Here is a 20,977-nt window from a genome sequence, read left to right on the forward strand (position 1 = left end):
GCGATGGTGACGTGGCCTCTGTACGCGGAGCAGAAGATGAACGCGGTGATGCTGACGGAGGAGGTGGGGGTGGCAGTGAGGGGACGGGCGGAGGGGGTGGTGGGGAGGGCGGAGATAGAGAGGTGGGTGAGGCGGATAATGGTGGATGAAGAAGGGCAGGGAATCAGAGAGAGGGTTCAAGCCGTTAAAATTAGTGGGGAAAAGGCAGTGTGTAAGGGTGGGTCGTCGTACAATTCGTTGGCTCATGTGGCTTCCCAATGCAGACTTTTTCGGGACGGAAAGTGACCCTTATAAAAAATGTTTAGTTCACTCTTCATTAAATGTGTGATCTCACAATCTAGACTCCTTCCCGACTCAGTGTTCTTGTTGTACTCATTTCTCTCTCTCCCTCTTCAAGGTTCAATATTTTTGTTGTCACACCATTTGGTGTCCACTTCCTTTCAAAACTCGTCTCTCCTCCCATTTATACAGCATCTATACATAAAATTATTTTGAACTATTTAACTATGAATGTTTTATAATTATATGCATTATTGTTATTTTTTTAATAAAATATTTTTAAATTTATTGGGATGTTTTATATATTTTTTTATAAAATTTATATTAGAAAATGAAAAACTATTCTTTAAAAAACAATAAAAATAATATATATATATTTTTTTAAAAACTGTATTGATTACATAAAGGGTGGCCATGAGAGTGTTATATTCAAATAATTAAGTATTGTGGGAATGGAAGAAGCTGTCCACAACAACTAAGAGTAAAGAAAGAAACAAGTTTGCAACATTTGATACAGCTGCTGATCGGGTGGCCGCGGCAGGCCTGTTGGCGTCAGTGGAACGAGCGGTCACCGGTGGGAGCGGTGGGTCGACGACATCTCCAGCATCCAATGGTGGCAATGGAGGATCGGAAGGTGGTTTAGCCTCTGAAGGCACCATACTCATGAGCAAACCAATTTCTGGTGGCAAGATTATATATGGAGCTACGTTCAGGTCGGGTTGAGTCGGTCGGCATGGACATGCTGCAATCATGAAATAATACAAGAATATCGTCAACTTATTTTAACTAGTTGGATTATGCTACTAAGTCTTCGTATAACCTACTCATATATTGTTTTGTAGTTTTAGGAAATTCAGTTATGACGCCGTCGACGTGGAAGTAGTCGACATAGGTAGCGATCTCCAAGGAGGGTTGGGCGTAGTAATCAAAAGCCAAGGAGACGTATTCGTTCCTCAGGACATACACAAAGATAGAGAGATTGGAAGCTTTCATTTCAGAGACGACTTTGGTGAGGCCAGTGGTGAAGTAGTTGGTTACTTCAATGATAGAGGCACGAGGAATGGCCACAGCTTGGGCGTAGCGTTTGATCTCTTCAAGGGCATTGTTTGGGACATCACCAATCTTGGAGTCAACCGTTAAAACTCTTATGAAATTTGGGAACTTGGCCTTGAAAATGGACAGCACAGAAGTGTCGTCTGATCTGATGAACACTTGTTGAGTTGATTGCTTGTCAAAAGTGGCATTGCTTAGGGCTGTGGCTACGCTTCCCACCATGTCCAGACCTTTCTTTGAAGCCAAGTATGCTGCGTTCTGACACAGTGAAGTGAAGGCTATGGGTTAATAGACGATCACTCACCAGATAATTTGGAATGTGTAACCGCTCAAGCCCACCGCTAATAGATATTATCCGTTTTGGCCTATAATGTATTACTGTTAGCCTCACGGTTTTAAAACGCTTCTACTAGGGAGAGGTTTCCACACCCTTAGGAATGCTTCATTCACATCTCCAACTGAGGTGAGATCTCACAATCCCCACCCCCTTGGGGGCCCAATGTCCTCGCTAACACACCCCTTGGTGTCTAGTTTTGATATTATTTGTAACACTCAAAGTCTATCACTAGCAGATATTGTCCACATTGGCCCATTAAGTATCGTCGTTAGCCTCACGGTTTCAAAATACGTTTGCTAGGGAGAAATTTCCACACTCACACAAGAAATGCTTAGTTCCCTTCTCCAATTGATGTGGGATCTCACAATCCACTTCCCTTGCGGCCCAACGTCCTCGCTGGCATACCGCTCGGTGTCTAGCTCTGATGTCATTTGTGACACTCCAAGCCCACCGCTAGCAGATATTGTCCGCGTAGCCTGTTATGTATGTCAGCCTCACGATTTTAAAACGTGTCTATTAGAGAAAGATTTCCACACTTATATAAAAGAATGTTTTGTTCTATTCACCGAGGGTGAGGGGAGATTGAAAAAAGAAAGGGGTTTACTTGGATGTTGATCATAATTCCAGAAACAGCTTTGGCTTTAGCAAACTCCAGAAAGTCAGGAAGGGTCACGAAGTTGCCCTTGTTCTTAAACGCTGGATTACGGGCAAGCCCAGAAGAGGCCATGAAAGGGTTTGTAATTTGAGCTGAAACACAGAGACATGAAACTAAAGAAGAAACGAAATCAAAAGTTGATAGGAAAACGAAAGATGCAGGAAGGAGGGTTACGCTTGAGAGTAAGAATCTCAGCCCAGGTAAGATCAAAAGAGAAGATCCCAACTTGGGGTTGAAGTTCAGGGATGGTTGTAGTTCGATCGGAGAAAGCGGTGATAGCAGTGGTGGTTGTCAACAGATCCGCCATGTTCATGCACAATGCTACTCCATCTTTTGATAATTGAACTGAACAATCAATAACGTCAGCCCCATCATCAATTGCTCTTTGGTAAGCAACGTCAGTCGAGCCTGGGAAATCCCCACTTGCCCCATTGCTGCTTATCACCAATGCTTCCTTTACTCCTGCCCAAACTAAAATGTCATAAACAGTGATGACGGCCCGAGCCTACTTTAAGATTTTTAAAACGCGTCTATTAGGAAGAGGTTTCCACACTCTTATAAAGAATGTTCCGTTACCCTCTCCAACCGATGTGGAATCTCACAATCCACCTCCTTCAGGGCCAGCGTCTTTGTTGTCCCACAGCCCGATGTTTGGCTCTGATACCATTTGTAACAGCCCATGGTCTGTTTTGTATCACTATTAGCCTCACGGATTTGAAACACATCCGTAACACAGAGCCAAACACCGAGTCTCTTGAAAGGGTTACAGTAACACTCAAGTGCTGAATCCGAATTCTAAATTCTGATTTTGGAGTAAGGCTAAAAGAAAACCCGAGTAGCAAGATCGTTACCAGGTTGAGCCTTGCCGTTGTTCCGAAAACTCGAATAGCAGGCTGCAAGAAGGAAGGACACAAACTAAGAATTCAGAATAAATGAAGCAAGAAGGGATAAAAAGAAAAGGCTGACCAATGGCTTGAAAAGCAGTAGGAGAGAAATCCGAGAGGACCCCATCAACAGCAAATTGGCCATTATCCACATACTGAAGGTACTCACGGATTGGATCATAACTATAATTGTAACCAACCATAGCATCATTAGCAAAGCCAGAAGCATAAACTTCCAAGCCAAGCTTATGGGCATCCATGACAAGGCTTGTTGCAGGCTGCACGTACTTGTCTGAACCAATTGGCCAAATGTATTCTTTTCTGATGAGAATTCCCGAGGCAAATGACTTGATCATGGCCAGTTCTTGAGCCAATGCACCGTATGTTTTCTTTGTTGTTGGCTCTGTTTCATTGGCTTCTAAGAACCGGAAGATCAGCTTTGTTCTGCCTTTGTTCACACTCCCACTTAGCCCTCTCAACAACCCAATCTCCGAAGATGACACATAGTTTATAGCCATCAATCTCAATGCCTTTTGAAGGTATGATGAGACACTCAGATTATGTTCTGCATAGAATGCCTCATACTGGAAAAGATCAAACCCAATCAAATAGTTATCAAACGAAGTCTTAACAATATGAGTATCAAATACCTCGACGTTCAACCAAAACCGAGATGGTTTAATCCGAACGACGTCTTCAACAGCAGCTACTGGCCACGTACCATCATAGACACTAGGTCGGGAGAAGATACTTTGAATCACTGATGATGAAAGAAAATTAAAATGGAAAAGTTAGATAATGAAGAACAATGAAACAATGAAGAGGAACATACTGTAGACTCTGTTAAAGAGATCCTCAGACATGAAATCAACAGAAAACAATCCACTGATAATCTTTCCATAAACGTTGTAATGCTTATGAGGCTGTGGGAAGATGTCTTCAATGTTGGTCGAGTTTTGAAGCCTGAGATCAGTTAAGCAAAGGCCTATCCCATCTTTGGTCAGCTGGAGGTTGCAGTACAACACAGTTTTGTTATGTAAACCTGAAGCCAATGCCATTTGATTTGCAAAGGGGCTTGATTCTGGGAACACTCCAGATAGCCCTCCTCTTGCTATCACTATTGGCTCTTCCCCTGCACAACTATTTCACATTCATTCACTAACTTTTAACCTCGCGGTTTGAACGGGAAATTACTCGAGAAGCCCACCACAATGTAGTCGATAGTTTTGCATCATTGTAGCAGTCTCGTTAAATAATTTTTTTATTTTTTTTATTTTTTGAATTTGAATGAAGAAAAAGAAAGGAAAATAGTAAAGGAACCTCTCAAGGTGAGCCATTGACGTTTATGGGGGTCGTTGTGCTGTGCAGAGGCGGAGGAGAGGAAGAACGAAGCTATGACCAATAAGCACCTCAGCATTGTGAGTCACACCACTGTTTGACTGCAAAACAAAACCAAAATTCATCGATTTAGTTTTAAGTTTAATGGTGATTTAAGTTAATTAATCTCCAATTAATTAACTTAAAAGATCATGAGATGTAACATGCAGCGTAATCAATTACAAGGGGGTTTTTTCGAAGAACATTTGATTTCAGATTTTATTTAGCTTAAGTTTACTTAATTAATTAATTAAATCACAATTAAATGGTGTACCGTTGAACTACCATTGTCAATTAAATTTAATTGTGTCAATTTATGGGTTGTGGTTACAGTCGAGATAAATTCATTGATTTTCTTTTTTCTGAAAACTTACGTATTTTTATATTTAATTACCGATTACTATTTGGATTCCTCCCCAGGCTCCAATTGGATGGAGAGATTAACTTAACAAAAACAAAATAACATTTCTTATTAAAAAAAACAGTATTAAAACTTTTTTTTGGTTGAAATATATGAATTTTGACATAATTATTGCGTATATTGGTCAACCTTATTTTTATATAAATAAGTTTATATAAATATTAATGAGTTTATAAAACTTGGTAAGTTATGAGTAAATTAACAAAAAATAATAAAAATAATAACAAAAAAACAAAAAAAACAAAAAAAAAAAAAAATAATTATACCGATAGTAAAAGGAAATTGATTTTTCCCCTAAATAGAAGTAATAAAGCCTAATTGTATTTTGAATCATAAGGAAAACACAACTCATATATATCTCTCATATATATATATATTTTCTTGAGATTGAATGTTCAAATCTCTATAAGATAAATCATTTTGTAGGATACAAATTAAATTTTGGATTGCACCATTGGCACTTTTACTTAATAAATCGACAATCCCTTGAATAATATAAATAAAATTAATTAATTAAGAGGCGTTTAGAAATAGAAAATTAGTATTTAGACAATAGTTTTAAAAAAATGATTCTCTAAATCAACCACTTTTGTAAGATAGTAAGGTTCATGTGCATGTATAACATACATCAGGACTTCATACAACTTCAAATACCTTAAGTAAGCGTTGAAAAGGATATGTGTATTTCAATATGAAAGATGAAGACTAAGATTGTGCACCTGATGATCAAACAAATTTCCAACCTCACTTCTCGCCAATGTATGCATGTTGGATGACCTAGGAGCTTCAACCAGATTTGAATAGAACATAACTATATCACTAAATTAGTTGTGGTTGGATACAGTGATGGATGGAAATTAGAACCAAATATCGACGAGGTGAGGAAAGGAAAGTAACAATCCTCGACTTTTTAAAATGCTCGAAAGGCAACGAGACGAGCAAAAACGACATTATTAAATGAAAAGAGATATGGGCAAGCAGAGCATGAGGACTGAAAAAATAATTCAGTAATGATTTCCAGAGATCATCAGGCAGGAATTGGCTCAGTGGCTTTATTCAGCCATGCCTTCTCGGATTCATCCAAATAAGGAGCAAGAATATCCCTACACTTTGAATGGTAACTGTTCAACCAATCCAATTCCTCAGATGTGAGAAGACTTGTGTTGATCAACTTTCTCTGGTACGGTGCCTAACCCACAACCAAAAGTTACCATGATTAAAAATTGCTTCACTATTTTAACAAAGATTGATGAAAATAAAAAGGTTTACCCATGTTATGTGCTCGAATGATAAGTAGCCTTTATCGCCAAAATTAAATTTTGTGTCAGCGTTCTTTACTATAAGTACATTCTCCAATCTAATACCGAAGGCACCATCCTCGTAATAGCCAGGCTCTGAGAATTTCAGTTAGAGATATCAGCAAGAAATGGTTCTAGGACTAAAAATCTAAGCTATTTATGTTTCTGAAATCCAACTAAATAACCGAGTTCAGAAACCTATCTTAGGTAGGTTTGGTTAGCTATTTGTTCGACCAATATGGAAAGTGAAACCGTGTAACAAAAGAGTTCAATAGCAAGTGTTAATGAATATCATTGACGCCCTAATACTTACCATCCGTAACAGTCATTGAAGCTTGAAGTGGAACATTTCGAGCACGAGGTCTGAAACTAATTAAATGAGGCCCTGATGAGAAGATACTAAGAAATCATTACTTTGATCACAACTAATTATTGAATAAGAAATGTGGAAGACAATAGTTTTTCTTTACCTTCATGAACATTAAGGAAAGAACCAATTCCATGGCCAGTGCCATGTAGATAATCCAGACCATCCTTCCACAAAGGAACTCGAGCAAGAATATCCAATTGCTGGCCTGTAAATAGGAAGTCAAATGTATATTTGATCAGCTTATTGTGAAAAAAAAAAAAAAAAAAAAAAAAAAAAAAAAAAAAAAAAAAAAAAAAAANGAGTTCAGAAACCTATCTTAGGTAGGTTTGGTTAGCTATTTGTTCGACCAATATGGAAAGTGAAACCGTGTAACAAAAGAGTTCAATAGCAAGTGTTAATGAATATCATTGACGCCCTAATACTTACCATCCGTAACAGTCATTGAAGCTTGAAGTGGAACATTTCGAGCACGAGGTCTGAAACTAATTAAATGAGGCCCTGATGAGAAGATACTAAGAAATCATTACTTTGATCACAACTAATTATTGAATAAGAAATGTGGAAGACAATAGTTTTTCTTTACCTTCATGAACATTAAGGAAAGAACCAATTCCATGGCCAGTGCCATGTAGATAATCCAGACCATCCTTCCACAAAGGAACTCGAGCAAGAATATCCAATTGCTGGCCTGTAAATAGGAAGTCAAATGTATATTTGATCAGCTTATTGTGAAAAAAAAAAAAAAAAAAAAAAAAAAAAAAAAGGAGTAGAAAAGGTGAGAACTCCAACCATTTGTGCCATTTGGAAATCTTGCATTTCCCAAAGTAATATGGCCTTTGAGAACCTGTAAAGATGTCGCTTCAGTAAGACAAATCCAAATAGCAATATAAATTTAGGCAGTTCATATAGAAGGACTTCCGCCTTATTGATAATCTCCATTCTTAACGTGCGGACAAGCAAATTCTAATAATGATCTTTGGGCCGAACTTTTAAAGAGACATCGTGACAGTAATGACAGTTTGCTAAACACCTAAGCCAACAACTATTCCATTTATATTATTCAAAACCATATGATTTATAATTCATTTCATATTGTTGCAGCTAGCATAAATTAGTTTCCCCGCATAAGGTTTCAATTTCTTAATTAATTCATTAAATAGTGCTTAATAGTGCTTAAGATATAAATACATATATTCGTAGCCAACCTGAGCATAGCTCGACTAGTTATTAACGCATATGCCTTCAACGAAGAGGTCAGAGATGTGAATCCTCCACCCAAAAAATGGAACTCAAAAGAAGAAAAAAAAGATGCATGCGTATTTGTTGTACACAGACGAGAATACTACCCAAATAGAAGAATATCCTTATCACTACAAAGTCTAAAAAAATCAATCTTAAGTTCAAAAAATAAAAATCTATCCATCCCCAATCAGAAACAAATTTTGACTGGTGAACCAAACTCTAACCTACCTGAAAGTAACAAAACAGTCCTGACAAGAAAGGTATATGATTCCAGAAAACACCCTCCTAATCACAATGCAAACTGAATGGACTTGACCTTCTCCATGGGATCAGTCTGATCTTCTTCAAGGAAGATTGACATTTAGAAAGTACTAGAAAAGCACTTGCATGCAAAAACTCACGGTGAGCAAATTAGGATTAGAATACTTTACAAAGATCTAGGGGATTAATAATTTTACCCTTCTATGGAACTAGAAATCAAAGAGAAGTTTCTTTTTCTTCCAACAAGACAAGAAATTTGGAAGAAGTTCAAGTCGTGAAATGATGCTCAATTCTATGAGCTCAAAGGGAGAGTAACGAAGGAGCAAGAGAACCTTTCAAGGTAACTCTTGAAAGGTTTCTGAACAATGGATATCATAAGTTTCATGGCTTCTGAGTTCTTTACTCTCTAATCTCTTAATTATTATTCTTCTCTGACCAACTAAAGTAGTTATTTCTATAATCTCCTTTGACAGTTAAAACATTTTGTCTGCTTCTTTTGTTCTCTTCATACATTGATGAAAAGAAAGTTTCTTGGTAAAAAATAATAAATATAATATAAATAACAGTTAAAAAGCACACTAAATTCTACAAGGTTAACTAATTTGTAAAGTCGGTTGATACAGAGCCAACTACAGAAAAGAGAACAAATACATAAAGCAATGAACTTTTTCCTTAATAATCAAAGTAACTCACTGCAGTATAACAAGCTTTTTCATGAGCTGAAGGTAATCCAAAATGGACTGTCCGTGTGATATCAGTTGTTCCATCCAAATACTAGAAAATATACAAAAAAACAAAAAAAAAAAGTGTGAAGAATTGAAACAGAAATAATTTCATCAACAAAAACTGCAGAATTAATTTCATCAATGAAAAGTACGACCACTAGGGTTAGGAGTCAAAGCAGAAAGAAGATCATCATTAGCATCATTTTGTGCTAGAATACCCACTAACCTGAGCTCCTGAGTCAAAAAGATACATGCTTTCAGGATCCAACTCGGCACACGTCTCTGCTTGTGGTCCATAATGTATAATTGCAGCATTTGGACCAACAGAGGAAATAGTAGGGAAACTTAGGCCTCTAAAATGCTGAAAAGTAAGAACAAAATGTAAGGCTGAAAGTTCGCGTCATTTACACTTGAAGAAACAAGCGTGAAAGTAAGGAGGTAAGTAAAGGTTGAGAGTCAGAGGGAAGTAGTTAATTGTTGGAAGAATTGTCTTTTCTATAGTCGGTCAGCTTTTAGTGAAGTCAACAGAAGAACGACAAGTTAGGTAGCTGCTGTCTCATGCTGGATACTGGACGTATAGGGAAGGAAAAAGGGAAAAGGGTTAGACTGTTGGCGGTAGAAGCTAGAATAGTTTCTGGATCTTGGAAAGAAACAAACTTGTTAGGTTCTATCACAATCAATCCCTATCATTTCCAAAATCAGCACGCATGTAAAGACAATTAAGACAGGCATTTTCTATTCAACCAATGAAAATTGTGGGCTTGTGATGTGCATGCTAGAATGCAAATTCAAATAAATATAAGTCCAATTCAGTATAACTAACATATATTTAGAAAAGAAAAAAAGTTCTGCCGTCAAGTTTTTCTCTATTTTCATGGAACTAATCCTCAATAAAGTCTCGATTTTAGGTTTATCTCTTTTTGCAGCATGACTAGCTTTATATTCTTAGATAAATGAATCATTCTTTAAAACGTCTTTTAACATATTCTGCTCTGCTGAAAGTCTGCGTGGCTGCTGATGAAAATTCTCAAAAAGGCCAACAAATATCTGAGCCTCTGAAAGAAATGAATGCACAGGATGTAGGAGGATTAGCTAATGCTGGCCAATGAAATAAGAAGGGCTCCGCAGTAACATGTAATTCTTGGCTGGGCTACTTTAGAATAACTTATTTTGTAATTGAAGATGTGCCTGCTTCTCCAGAAGTATGCTAGACTTGAGGTTCCGAGTAAATTTTAATCACTTTTATTCTTCGCTATATCGTATATTTATTTTAAAGAGGGGAAAAAAACATCCATAAACATACAGATTACAAAGTGAAACATGTAAAAGATGAAACTGACCTCCTAGCTGAATCTTGAATGGACTAAATTGAACAACTTATTATGCACTTACTTACAGGTATGTTTGTTTCTCCAGAAGTATGCTAGACAATGGGTCCAGAATAAAACTTAATCATCTAACATTCTTAGTTTATATTGTATATATTCATATCAAAAAAGAGAGGAGCGAAAACATGCATAAGTGTACAGACTGAAACATACTAAAAATGTAGCTAACCTTCTTTGATGCTCGGAAAGCTTCAAGCTTATCACTTACACTAACTTCTGTCAGTTTCTCCGAGTCCCTAACATGATTTGTTTGACATTAAAATAGGATTAGTCAGATGTCTCCAAAGGGACGATTTTAAAATATGATTAGTAAAATGATGTCTGCAATGTCAACGATGTGAGCATGTTGAAGTTGGCATAATTTCTTTTCATCAACAAGAACATTTTTGCTCCAAAAAATTGCAACAACGCTGATGGCTTAATCATGAAAATGAGTATAGAACTCACGAAGGTTTGGGCTTCCTCACTCCATCCCCTTCCAGAAAGTAACCAGAAGCCCCATAAGTCTCTTGCAGCTGCAATTTTTAAACCGAGCTAGGAATCAGAAAGTGTAATATGAAACATCTATATCTGTTTTTTGGGGCTCAGTAAAAGGTCAACTGAAGTGAATGTAAACGTTTTATCAATCAACACGATACAAACTTTAGATGCTAGGCTTCACATACCTGCTTGTCCAGCCACACAAGATATTGTACAACAGCTGCACCATCCCGAATGTGTGCATTCTTTAGTCCGTCCAACTCAACAGAGTTCTATAGAATAATTGGTCGATCAAAGTAGTTAAGCAATGAGAAAAAAAAACGTCTATGAAAAGGAATTTCATTTTAACCATGTTGTTCAAGTTTCAAGAAGAGGTTCAATAAATTGAAAGTTGACTGTGAGGAACAGATAATAAGATCATGTTATAATTTATTCATCCCAGACACCAGTGTATTGGCTTTATGCTTGAACATGATGATAAAATTAACAAACACGACCATATCATTCTTTGAAGGAAAAAAAAATAAAAAGTGACAGGGAAATCAAAATGCTACCTTGAGAGCTTTTGCAAGAGCCAATGGCGACTGTTGCAGGAGAACTTCATCAGAGTTCAGTTTAGAATACAAAGCATAGCAGCATTGTGCAGGATCAGCCCATATGAGGCCAGAACTCTGGCTTTCTACTTTAGTTCCATTAGATCCTGCAATGTCGATTGAACTAGATGACATGTTAAGTTGATTAGATGCAAGTGAGGACACATCTGTTATTACTGCACTATAGTCCCGAACTTCAATTCCATTTTTTTCCATGTACAAGCGCACCTGAAGATGAGATATTCACTTTGAGCGGTCTAAACCTTAATAAACAGAGTTAAATGTTAAAAGAAAACAAAGCTCAAAATTATGCTCCAAATATTTAACCTCTTTTTTAAAAGAACTACTGAAATCAAATACTATAATGATATCCAAAATCAACGATTCCTTTCTATTTTATATGCACAACTTTTATGATACAAAACATGACGCATGTGTCTTGGCACACCTCATCAGAAACCTTCCTCTTCTCCACGTAAAAGAATGCTGAATTGAGTGTCACTATTGCAAATGCATGTACAACTGGACAGTATGACACATCACTCCCACGGATGTTGTACAACCAAGCTACCTGCATATTTTCATTTTTATAATGTATTGCATCATATTAGTAAACAGGATGCATTCTTTGTAAGAGGTAGGTAAAACATCTAAGACAGAAGCCTCTGGTCCAATCAGAAAAAACCAACACAAGAACACAACACTATTTTAATAAGCACGGCTGAAGAAAGAAAACTCACTTCATCAAGTCCAACCACAATTAAACCATGAGCTTTCTCTCGCGAGAGCTTTGCTCTCAAAGTCTTCAACTTATCTTCAACAGAGCGGCCAGCATATTCAAGTGGGTGTATGATAACAGGATTTATTTCTGGTGGTGGTCGATTCTTCCAAACTTCATCAACTAAGTTTGTGGAAGTTTGAACCAGCTTCTGCTGCTTCTTGGAAAATGTGTGGATCCACTTTTGTGCAGTGTCCACTGACACACACCAAGGATCCACTCCAACGGCTGCATCCGCTGGCAGATTCTGATACAAAATTGAAAAAACTAACTCAGCCTGGCAAGAAGCAATTATCTTCATACAGAACAATATGAGCCGTATTTGATGATGATGATGTTTCAAAGTCACTTCAAGAATTTAGCATTGAAGATAAGGACAGAAATGATAGGTGGCTTTCCGCCCAATCAAGGAAAAATTTACAAATGCATCATGAATTATGAAAACTTTTAGAATCTCATTTAAACTCCAAAATCCTACCTCAGGACATGTAAAACAAGAATCAACCAGAACTAGGTGTTCATATTTAGAAACACAGAACAACAACAACAACCGTCAGTATAACAGCACAGGAGATCTGAATAATTGTAATTAAGTTCAAAAAGAGTGTTTGATATTACATTTGTATGCAAAACTGAGAAAAATTTAAACCATTGACGGAAAACACAGTGTAAATAGTTTGGGAAGTTTCTAGTAGAAACCCAAATAGAAGGGTTACAGTAGTATTTGAACAGTGCATCTTCACTTTCATTAATTCCAAAAATAAATTATGAACTTAAGTTTCAAGTTCCCCTTATTGTAATGTGAAGTGAAATCATCAAATAAACTGTCACATACATCTGCCATCCAGAGATCTTCAGAAGGATCCTCTCCAATTCGCATAAGTTTCCACTGATCACTAAGCTGCTGAATTGCCTGCAGAAAATACCGGCCATCGGTCCACAGTAAGGCTTGTTTCTGGGTTATAAGTGCCAGACCTTCATAAAAAGAAAAGGATCCAAAAGATGGAAAAGGATCAAAGAGAGTGAACTTGAACAGTGATCATCAAATGGGCTGAGTAGACAACTCAGAAAGCATTTTCTACTCTCTATTAAAATTGCAACAGAAATTCTAGCTACGATTAAAAAAGTGGAACTGACTAATGATCAAATATGGTTAGGCGCCATGGCAAGTCATAATTAAAATTATTAGTTTTCTTTTTTATGGGACTAATAACAATTATTATTAAAACTATCAATAGTTCGTATTGGTTGTACACGACATCAATTATCCTTTAAAGGTAGAGATCAGTTAATGTTTAAGCCGTAATAAAATCTTTTGAAACTTTCATAATGAATCTCTGAGATTTTGATTGCCTTCACTTAGTGGATTGTAAGTTTGAGAACCTTTCTATGTTACGCTCATTTTTATCAGTGAACTTTACATCTTTCTTTTTGAAACTAGGCATCTTTCCTTAGTGGATTCGCTTGGCCAGATGTAGATTCATGAAGTAGTAAACCAGCATAAAACTTTTGATCATCCTCATTCTTTCTTCGCTCCTCCATATTTTTTTTTAAATGCAACATCAGTTAGTAGTATAAACTTCACTGAAGCAACAAAAATAAAACGTAGTGGTTATAAAAACTTTCTTACTGGCAATACTTACCAGCACTTCCGGTGAAACCTGAAACAAATTCACGTCGCTTATCTCTCGCAGATACGTATTCACTCTGCAACATAATTAAGAGGACTATTACACACAGACAACCATTATTAACCACATAATACTCCCATGACAAGAAATCAAAGAAAGAAAAAGAAAACCGCCATAAAATGTATTACAACGATAATGAGAATAAAAAAAGCGAAATGTCAAATTAGGAAGACTACTGCACAAGAGATAAACTAAACAGGTCATCTCAGAACTCGCACTTAGCGACCTGATCGATCAGAAATAGACCATTTCAGACTTTCAATCATAACTCAAGAAGCGAAACGTGGAACAAATAGCTCAATACAGATTCTCCGAAAATTAACCGGAGATAAAACTTCAGAAACCGCAGAAGCTAGTTATTGATTGATACAGCTGATTGGAAGCAGGAGGGAGAAAACCTGGTGATAGTCCTCTGAAGGAACAACCAAGGCGTCAAGCGGAGGATTATGGGACGCCATTAGAAGTCTCAAAGCGCTCAGCGTATCCGCCATCTCTCCCTCTCTCTTTCTCTCTCTCTGCTTCTCTCGTCTCCCTCGCTGCTCAGTTTTGTTCTTTTGTGTCCTATAAGAAAAATCGAATCGAATATTTAAAATAACAAATAAAAAAAGAGAGGAAAATTCGTAACAAATATCTAAAATTCAGTGCCAATTTGGTAAATTTGAAAAATCAAGAGGTTTAGGTGCAAAATCTTCCCCAAAAAAATGCAATTTTGGTCCTCTTTTCTTTTTTAAATTTTAAGTAATTTCAAAATAAAATTAAAAGCGATTAAATTTTATTTATAAATTTTGTTATTGGAAAGAAGAAAAGAACGCGAATGAAATGAATTCCTGTCTTAAATCTAATCCAGCACATGATCCTTCCTTATTTTGTGGCTTCCTCTTCTTCATTAATTGATTTTTTTTTATTACATCTAATTTTTTATAAAATTGAGACATTCGATTTGATTTTAATTAGAAATTATTAATAATTTAATTATATAACTCTTAAATATCATATACACATAAAATATATTATTAGTTATTATTATGTTGATTAAAAAAATATATTGACACATTAGTTAGTCGTGCATTTTAAAAATATGCCAAGGGTATTCTAGTAATTTGACTTGTGTATGGTTTCTGTCATAACTCTTGATTGTTTGAAGTAGACAGCATTGTGACCAACATCTTGCCTCGCCAACGCCCCACCCGTCGGCTACTTATCAAACCACGAGCTTTCAACGCCTCTTCCAACATGCGCTGCTGGGCGGTTAGCTTCTTCCTGAATGTGGTAAATTCTGTCCAAGGCTAAATATGGACGAGAGACCGATAGAAAATAAGTACCGTGAGGGAAAGATGAAAAAGACTTTCAAAAGAGAGTCAAAGTGCTTGAAATTGTTACGAGGGAAGCGGATGGGGCCAACGATGTGCCCCAATCAAATCTGAAAAGGTGATAAGCCAGTCCGCCAATCGACTTGGGACATGGACCGACCAAAGCTCAAGCTTTTGTTACGTTTGTGGAGACGTCGTCGTCCCGATCGTGACTAGCAGACGCGCCTTTTGCCGGCTTCCATGCAGAATTGTTTGCTAGCTGTTCAGTAGTCAAACACATTGCTTTTGGCATATGTTCCACGGTGTTAAACATTAGTGGCCCTCTTCCTCTTGATACCTTTGGATGTTCTTGTCGTGCTCAGTCTGGACGTTGTTCATGTCTCATTCGTCAACGTGCCATCAGGTCTTGAAATAGCATCCTTGAGTAAAACATTATACAATTTAGTCATGTTACAACTTTTCATTATATAATAAGAGAAGTAAATAATGAATTCTTATTCTTCTTACCTAATTTGCAGGAATATAAAACTCTAAGTTTATCGCTAGCAGATATTGTTCACTTTGGCCCGTTACAAATTGTCATCAGCTTCACGGTTTTAAAACGTGTCTACTGAAGAGAGGTTTTCACACCCTTATAAGGAATGTTTCGTTCCCCTCTCCAACCGATGTGGATCTTACACTCTATAACAAGGTTTCATCAAATCTCGAAGGGTTACAAGAACAATCCAACAAAACCACACCCAAAAGGGAAACAGAAGAGAGAAAATGGATGGTTTCTCAAAGTTTGCTGCAACCAGATCTGTTCCAAGCAGCATATATATACTGATAGAGGTAGAGGACAAAGGAAATAAAGAAGAAAAGGCACCAACCTCAAGTGTGGAGCAGATAGACAATAAGAGGAAGTTGAAGCTGCTTCAGTTGATGCTTGGATGAGTCACTGCAAGAAAAAGGGATGGATGGATGAAAATTACCAGATTATGACTGTCCTACCGAAGGACGAATTCGAAACCCCAAAACGTGAGGCCGTGAACCGTTCTAGCAACCCGAACCCCCTAAAAATGAGATATTCTCGTGTCGAATAATCAATACAAAGAAGGTTTAATAAGAAAATTTCCACATTTCACAATTTTATTTAACAAACACCATATCCATGAATCATAAACCATGTACAGAAAGACGATAGAAAAACAATCCCGCACAGGGCATTGTATGTTTTGCACAATCATGTAACGTAGAAAAAATGCCATACAAACACAAGAACACTATACTTTGAATGGAGACAGGAAAGGGAAGAAACAATCATAAATGAGGGTCGAGTGCTGAAATCTGAATGAATTCATTTTTTTTTTTAACAGAAAACAAGACATTTTATCAAGCCTGGAAAAGCTTCTTGACTGTGGCAGCCATGTATTTGCCCTGATGCTCTGCAAGCGCCAACTCTGTTTCGCTTGGCTGTCTTGAGCCATCACCAGCAAAAACTCCTGCACCATAAGGAGACCCCCCTCGTATTGTGTCTATCTTGAACATTCCAGCACCAAAAGTGTAGCCTATGGGAACAAACAGCATTCCATGGTGTGCTAACTGGGTAATTGCAGTCCACCTGCAACAATAAGTGCAATTCCAGGGAGCTTTTTAGGATCAAACCATTGTAAATTGAACCAATTCATCATTTCTTTGCGTAATGCATGAAGGGCTTCAATGTCTATCTAGCAACTTAAAACCTATACAATAAATCCTCCACGAAGTGCTAACAGACTTCAAATTGAACAAGAACCGAAGTAGAAGGAAATCCATATGAACCAAGTTATGAATTTAAATGACATTCCAGGATTTTTCAAAGCAAGCCTCATGGATAAAGAAATGGTTTATTGAAGCATAGCTGCCTGCAATTTATCTATAAGTCAAGTGATTAAACCTGAGGCATTCAGAATTCCTTTGGGAGTCAAAAACAGAATGAATTGCAATGAGTGGAACAACAATCAAGGGTATTTCCATTGTTTACCTAAAGATTAAGTCAAGATTAGTGCCTCAAGAGTCCGAATTAAGCAAACCAGCTGGAGCTTGATTTTCAATTGAGTATGTTATATGTGGAACCATGTGAATAAATCATCCATATACCCCTAGGCCATATCAAATTGACAAGTATCTAATTGCTACAGAGGCAAGAGAACAATGGGTTCGGGATAGAATTGGCTTACGCAGTTGTTTCTTGGCCGCCCCCTTGAGTCCCTGTGCTAACAAAGAATCCGCCAGGCTTCCCTGCAAGCTTCTGCTCTTTCCAGAGCTGCCCCGTCGAATCAAAGAACGCCTTCATTTGCGCTGCCATACACCCAAACCTGGTGGGAAAACCAAACAAAATGCCATCCGCAGCCACCAATTCAGCGGCTGAAATCTCCGGAATGGACGGGTCCTTGGGCGGCGCTTTCATCTGGTTTAGAACCTCCGCCGGCAAGGTCTCCGGCACCCGGTACAAAATCCCCTCAAACCCATCCACCCCATCAACCCCCTTCTTCATCCTCTTCGCCAAGCTTTCGACGTGACCGTACATGGAGTAAAACACTATGAATATCTTCAATTTCTCAACTGGATGCGACACCGAGACGGAGACCTCGGAAGTTGCATTGCCCGATGAACCAATCGGTGGCTGATCTTCTTCAATAGGGATCGGGGTACTTCTTTCGCCATCATGAGCCCTTGCATCATCTGTGGCCTCGGCGGCAATAGACGAAGGCACCTTCTTCTTGCTCGGGACACAACCCCCTCCCTTACCCATGAAGAATACAAGATTCTGCAACGATGGTCAAACGAAATGGTAGGGTAAGCGAGAAAATAAAACTCCAATGGCGGAATTGAAGATGGAGGGTATGATTCCAAATTCCGATGGCTTTTTGAGAATTGAAAAACAAAACAGGATGAGGTCGAACCCGTAAAGAGGGTGAATTTCAAACTCCAGGTCCCACCGGTGGAATCCAAATTTCCGAAAGCCTCCAAGTAGGACTGGTTTGGAGGCTTTGGATCCAAACTTCTTCTTTTGACTTGGGTGCTTACAAATTGGATGATTTACGCCACCTAAAACTATAAATTTAATAAATTAATAAATTAAAGAAAACAAAATAGGACTAAAAAAAATTGTTTTTTTTTGTTAATAATGTCCTTTTTTTAGTCCTACCACGCTACAGTTAAATCAATTAAATTAATTAGTTAAACTTATGAAATTGGTAATTTAAGAAAATAAAAAAAGGAGAGAAATTATGATAAGGGAGAACAGATGGCAGGTAAAGATGAAAAATGGTCCGAAATCATGGCTGACACTTCGGGGCTTCGGTTTTTTTGTTGGGCCTGTTGCCAGCTAATGGGACCATTATGGTGTTTTTAGTAATTTTCCTTTCTTCTAGAAGCTGTTCTCTTCTCGTTTTTTTTAAACAATTATTTATTTTTTATTTAAATTTAAATAAAAACAACAACAAAAATGATTAATTTAATTCAATTATTATTAGTTGGTAAAACTGCACATGCTTCAGTTGGCATGTATATTAGTTTTAGTTTTAAAATATACGAAAATGCTTAAAATTAAATTATTTAAAAGAAGCTTCGAAGAAGGTCCCATGTTTTTTTAATCAGAATCCTTGACTGGGCCGTCAGGAAATGGCCCAATACCAACGGACTGGGCTCTGTGCAAAGATAGGCCCAATGGGCCTATCCAAATCAAAGCTACGGTTTTTATAGAGAGGAGAAACCCACACTTCGTTAATTAATTAATTAATTACAATTTTTAATAAAGTAATTTAATTAGTATATTTTATTTTAAAAAGTATAAAAAATAAGCGTTGATTCTTCTGGTGGAAGAAATGAGACCAGGTTGGGAATTCAAAATAAGAGGGCCACGTAAGCACATCTGGAAGATTCAGCGGCCAATTAAAAAAGAAAAGAAACAAAAGAGCAGCTGAAGAGTGCATGTGCATGCCTCAAACCCTAATTAATTTAGTTTAATTTAATTTAATTTAATTTAATCTAATCAATCTCTCTACCAATCAAAATCGAACACGTTAACATTTTACATTCTCGCTCCTCGATGCTCCACGTTTCCCACACCATTATTTTATAATTACAATTATTATTATTATTTTTTACCATTATAATTTTTTTAATATATCTTTCAATTTTAGAAAATATTGAAATTTTAAAAATTCATTAAATACTTTTTAATTTTCGTAACCTAAATAGGTATAAATGTGTAATTTTAGAGATAAACTCATAATTTAATTGACTTTTAAAAGATAACTAACTAGGCGTTTAGGAGATTGGCTGTGTGCTTTATCCCAAAATGGAGACTAATAGGCTACTTTTATCGTGTCGTTGGGGGTGCCTTAGACCTTGGAGCTTGTTTGTCTTGATGTTTAGTGATTAATTCCAAAATATAAAAGAAAAGCATGATTAAATAAGATGTGAAGGGGAAGTTGGAAGATGAGGAAACATGGGTTGGATGTGTTGGGATAAACATGACACCCATTAGTTTGAGACCCTCTTTCGTTAATTAAACGCTTAAACATTATATTAAATATAATTAAATAAATAATCAGACAAAGGAATCACATTTCCCACGCTCATGTGCATCTCTTTTTGCTGCCTATCTGTATTTCTCCATTATTATTATTTTTAATTGTAATAAATAAATAAAAACCCTAGGTTAAGCAAACCGCATTAAATTTAATAAACGGTCTGTCTCCTCATTTAACCGCTTTATCAAAGTCTAAACATACGCAAATTCCAAGAACAGGAGCTACGCTTAGGCTTATTACTTTGTTTATTTTATTTACCCCAAAAAAGGAAGGAAAAGCCGATGTGGGAATGTGGGTATGTGGTGGATGGTTCTTTGACAAATCCACCTTAAATCCGATATGGTTTGCTTAAGAAGGTAAAAGGGAGAAGAGTTATCCCTAAATCCAGGCACGCCTCAAGTGTTCCAATTAGAAAGTGGTAAAATCATAGCACATGACAGGATCTCACAGAATTTTTAAATGATTCTTTTACTGTAAGTGGTTATTTTTTTAATTCACCGTGTCATTCATCCAATCTAGTCCACTCCACTAACAAAGCTTTCCCCTTTCATTTCATAGCCTCTCTTTTTCTTTTAACTTTTGAAAGTAGTTGGGATGAAACCGACATGGAAAATGAGTCCAAAGAAGTACGTAAATATAAAACCCCATTTTTTATGGCCATTTTGTTGAATGCAATGTCCACGTACCATTCACTGAATTGAACCAAAACCAAAAGAAAAAGGGAGATACGTTTTTACGCATCATCAAAGAAATTCCTCGAGATAAAACTTGACAAAACAAGTAAAGAAGAGCCCCACAATGGGTCTTTACTCGCTGTGATCCGATTCATAATTCTTGTTAACTAATTAATGGGTGGTCTTTAAAAGGGAATTTGCGACGGTGGAAAGTGTGGATAGAATTTATAAGCGTACATCAAATATCTAGATATGATAAACTATAATTCAGTACTAAATATTCTTAACAAATATTACACTCGTACGTACTTTTCATGTCCAATTAGCTAGAAAAAAATCTAATTAGCTGCAAACTTTTTATCAGAGTATTTGTAACGATCCATGTCCAAGATTTAGTATATAATGGCGATATGACATGATCAAGTTACTTACATTATTCACTTCTAAGATTGAAGACTATTCCTACAAACTAACACAAGTCACCCAACATAGAATTGTTTCAGGCAAAACACGCTTAATTATATCTGTTAGATGAACACAGACTCTCCACAATAGTATGATATTGTACACTTTGAGTGTAAGCTCTCATGATTTTACTTTGA

At 36.9% G+C, this 20,977-nt stretch overlaps 5 protein-coding genes across 6 annotated transcripts in view; 2 read left to right on the forward strand and 3 right to left on the reverse strand.

The window, feature by feature from the left end:
- Positions 1–421, forward strand: part of LOC111478455 (UDP-glycosyltransferase 72E1-like) — a 1,636-nt gene extending 1,215 nt beyond the window's left edge. The window contains 1 exon segment of the mRNA XM_023122727.1: positions 1–421. This exon segment is cut by the window's left edge and continues 3 nt beyond it. Within this exon segment, the coding sequence (XP_022978495.1) occupies positions 1–285 (285 nt within the window). The 3' untranslated portion in view covers positions 286–421.
- Positions 1–20,977, forward strand: part of LOC111478507 (vegetative cell wall protein gp1-like) — a 446,768-nt gene that overhangs the window by 252,828 nt on the left and 172,963 nt on the right. The window lies entirely within an intron of this gene.
- On the reverse strand, positions 717–4,625 carry LOC111477643 (glycerophosphodiester phosphodiesterase GDPDL6-like). Its single transcript, XM_023121509.1, has 9 exons — positions 4,529–4,625; positions 4,041–4,340; positions 3,859–3,968; positions 3,291–3,792; positions 3,176–3,217; positions 2,499–2,786; positions 2,274–2,416; positions 1,104–1,590; positions 717–1,021 (listed from the first exon to the last, which is right to left on the reverse strand). Exons 1-9 carry the CDS (start codon positions 4,623–4,625, stop codon positions 717–719), a joined length of 2,274 nt encoding a protein of 757 aa, XP_022977277.1.
- LOC111478420 (probable Xaa-Pro aminopeptidase P) lies at positions 5,577–14,420 on the reverse strand. 2 transcript variants are annotated; one of them, XM_023122667.1, is made up of 16 exons: positions 14,231–14,420; positions 13,785–13,848; positions 12,977–13,116; positions 12,104–12,388; positions 11,812–11,934; positions 11,325–11,591; positions 10,956–11,042; positions 10,738–10,805; positions 10,460–10,526; positions 9,129–9,263; positions 8,871–8,951; positions 7,464–7,518; positions 7,258–7,362; positions 7,101–7,172; positions 6,276–6,400; positions 5,577–6,195 (listed from the first exon to the last, which is right to left on the reverse strand). In XM_023122667.1, exons 1-16 carry the CDS (start codon positions 14,321–14,323, stop codon positions 6,034–6,036), a joined length of 1,929 nt encoding a protein of 642 aa, XP_022978435.1. In that variant the 5' UTR covers positions 14,324–14,420; the 3' UTR covers positions 5,577–6,033. The 2 variants fall into 2 exon arrangements, with proteins under 2 accessions (XP_022978435.1, XP_022978436.1); XM_023122668.1 differs by lacking the exon at positions 14,231–14,420 and adding an exon at positions 14,079–14,224.
- On the reverse strand, positions 16,240–18,144 carry LOC111478494 (probable NAD(P)H dehydrogenase (quinone) FQR1-like 2). The gene is made up of 2 exons (XM_023122777.1): positions 17,341–18,144; positions 16,240–16,742 (listed from the first exon to the last, which is right to left on the reverse strand). Exons 1-2 carry the CDS (start codon positions 17,913–17,915, stop codon positions 16,514–16,516), a joined length of 804 nt encoding a protein of 267 aa, XP_022978545.1. The 5' UTR covers positions 17,916–18,144; the 3' UTR covers positions 16,240–16,513.

This window comes from Cucurbita maxima, unplaced genomic scaffold (assembly GCF_002738345.1).
Source record: "Cucurbita maxima cultivar Rimu unplaced genomic scaffold, Cmax_1.0 Cma_Scf00004, whole genome shotgun sequence".
Lineage (NCBI taxonomy): Eukaryota > Viridiplantae > Streptophyta > Magnoliopsida > Cucurbitales > Cucurbitaceae > Cucurbita > Cucurbita maxima.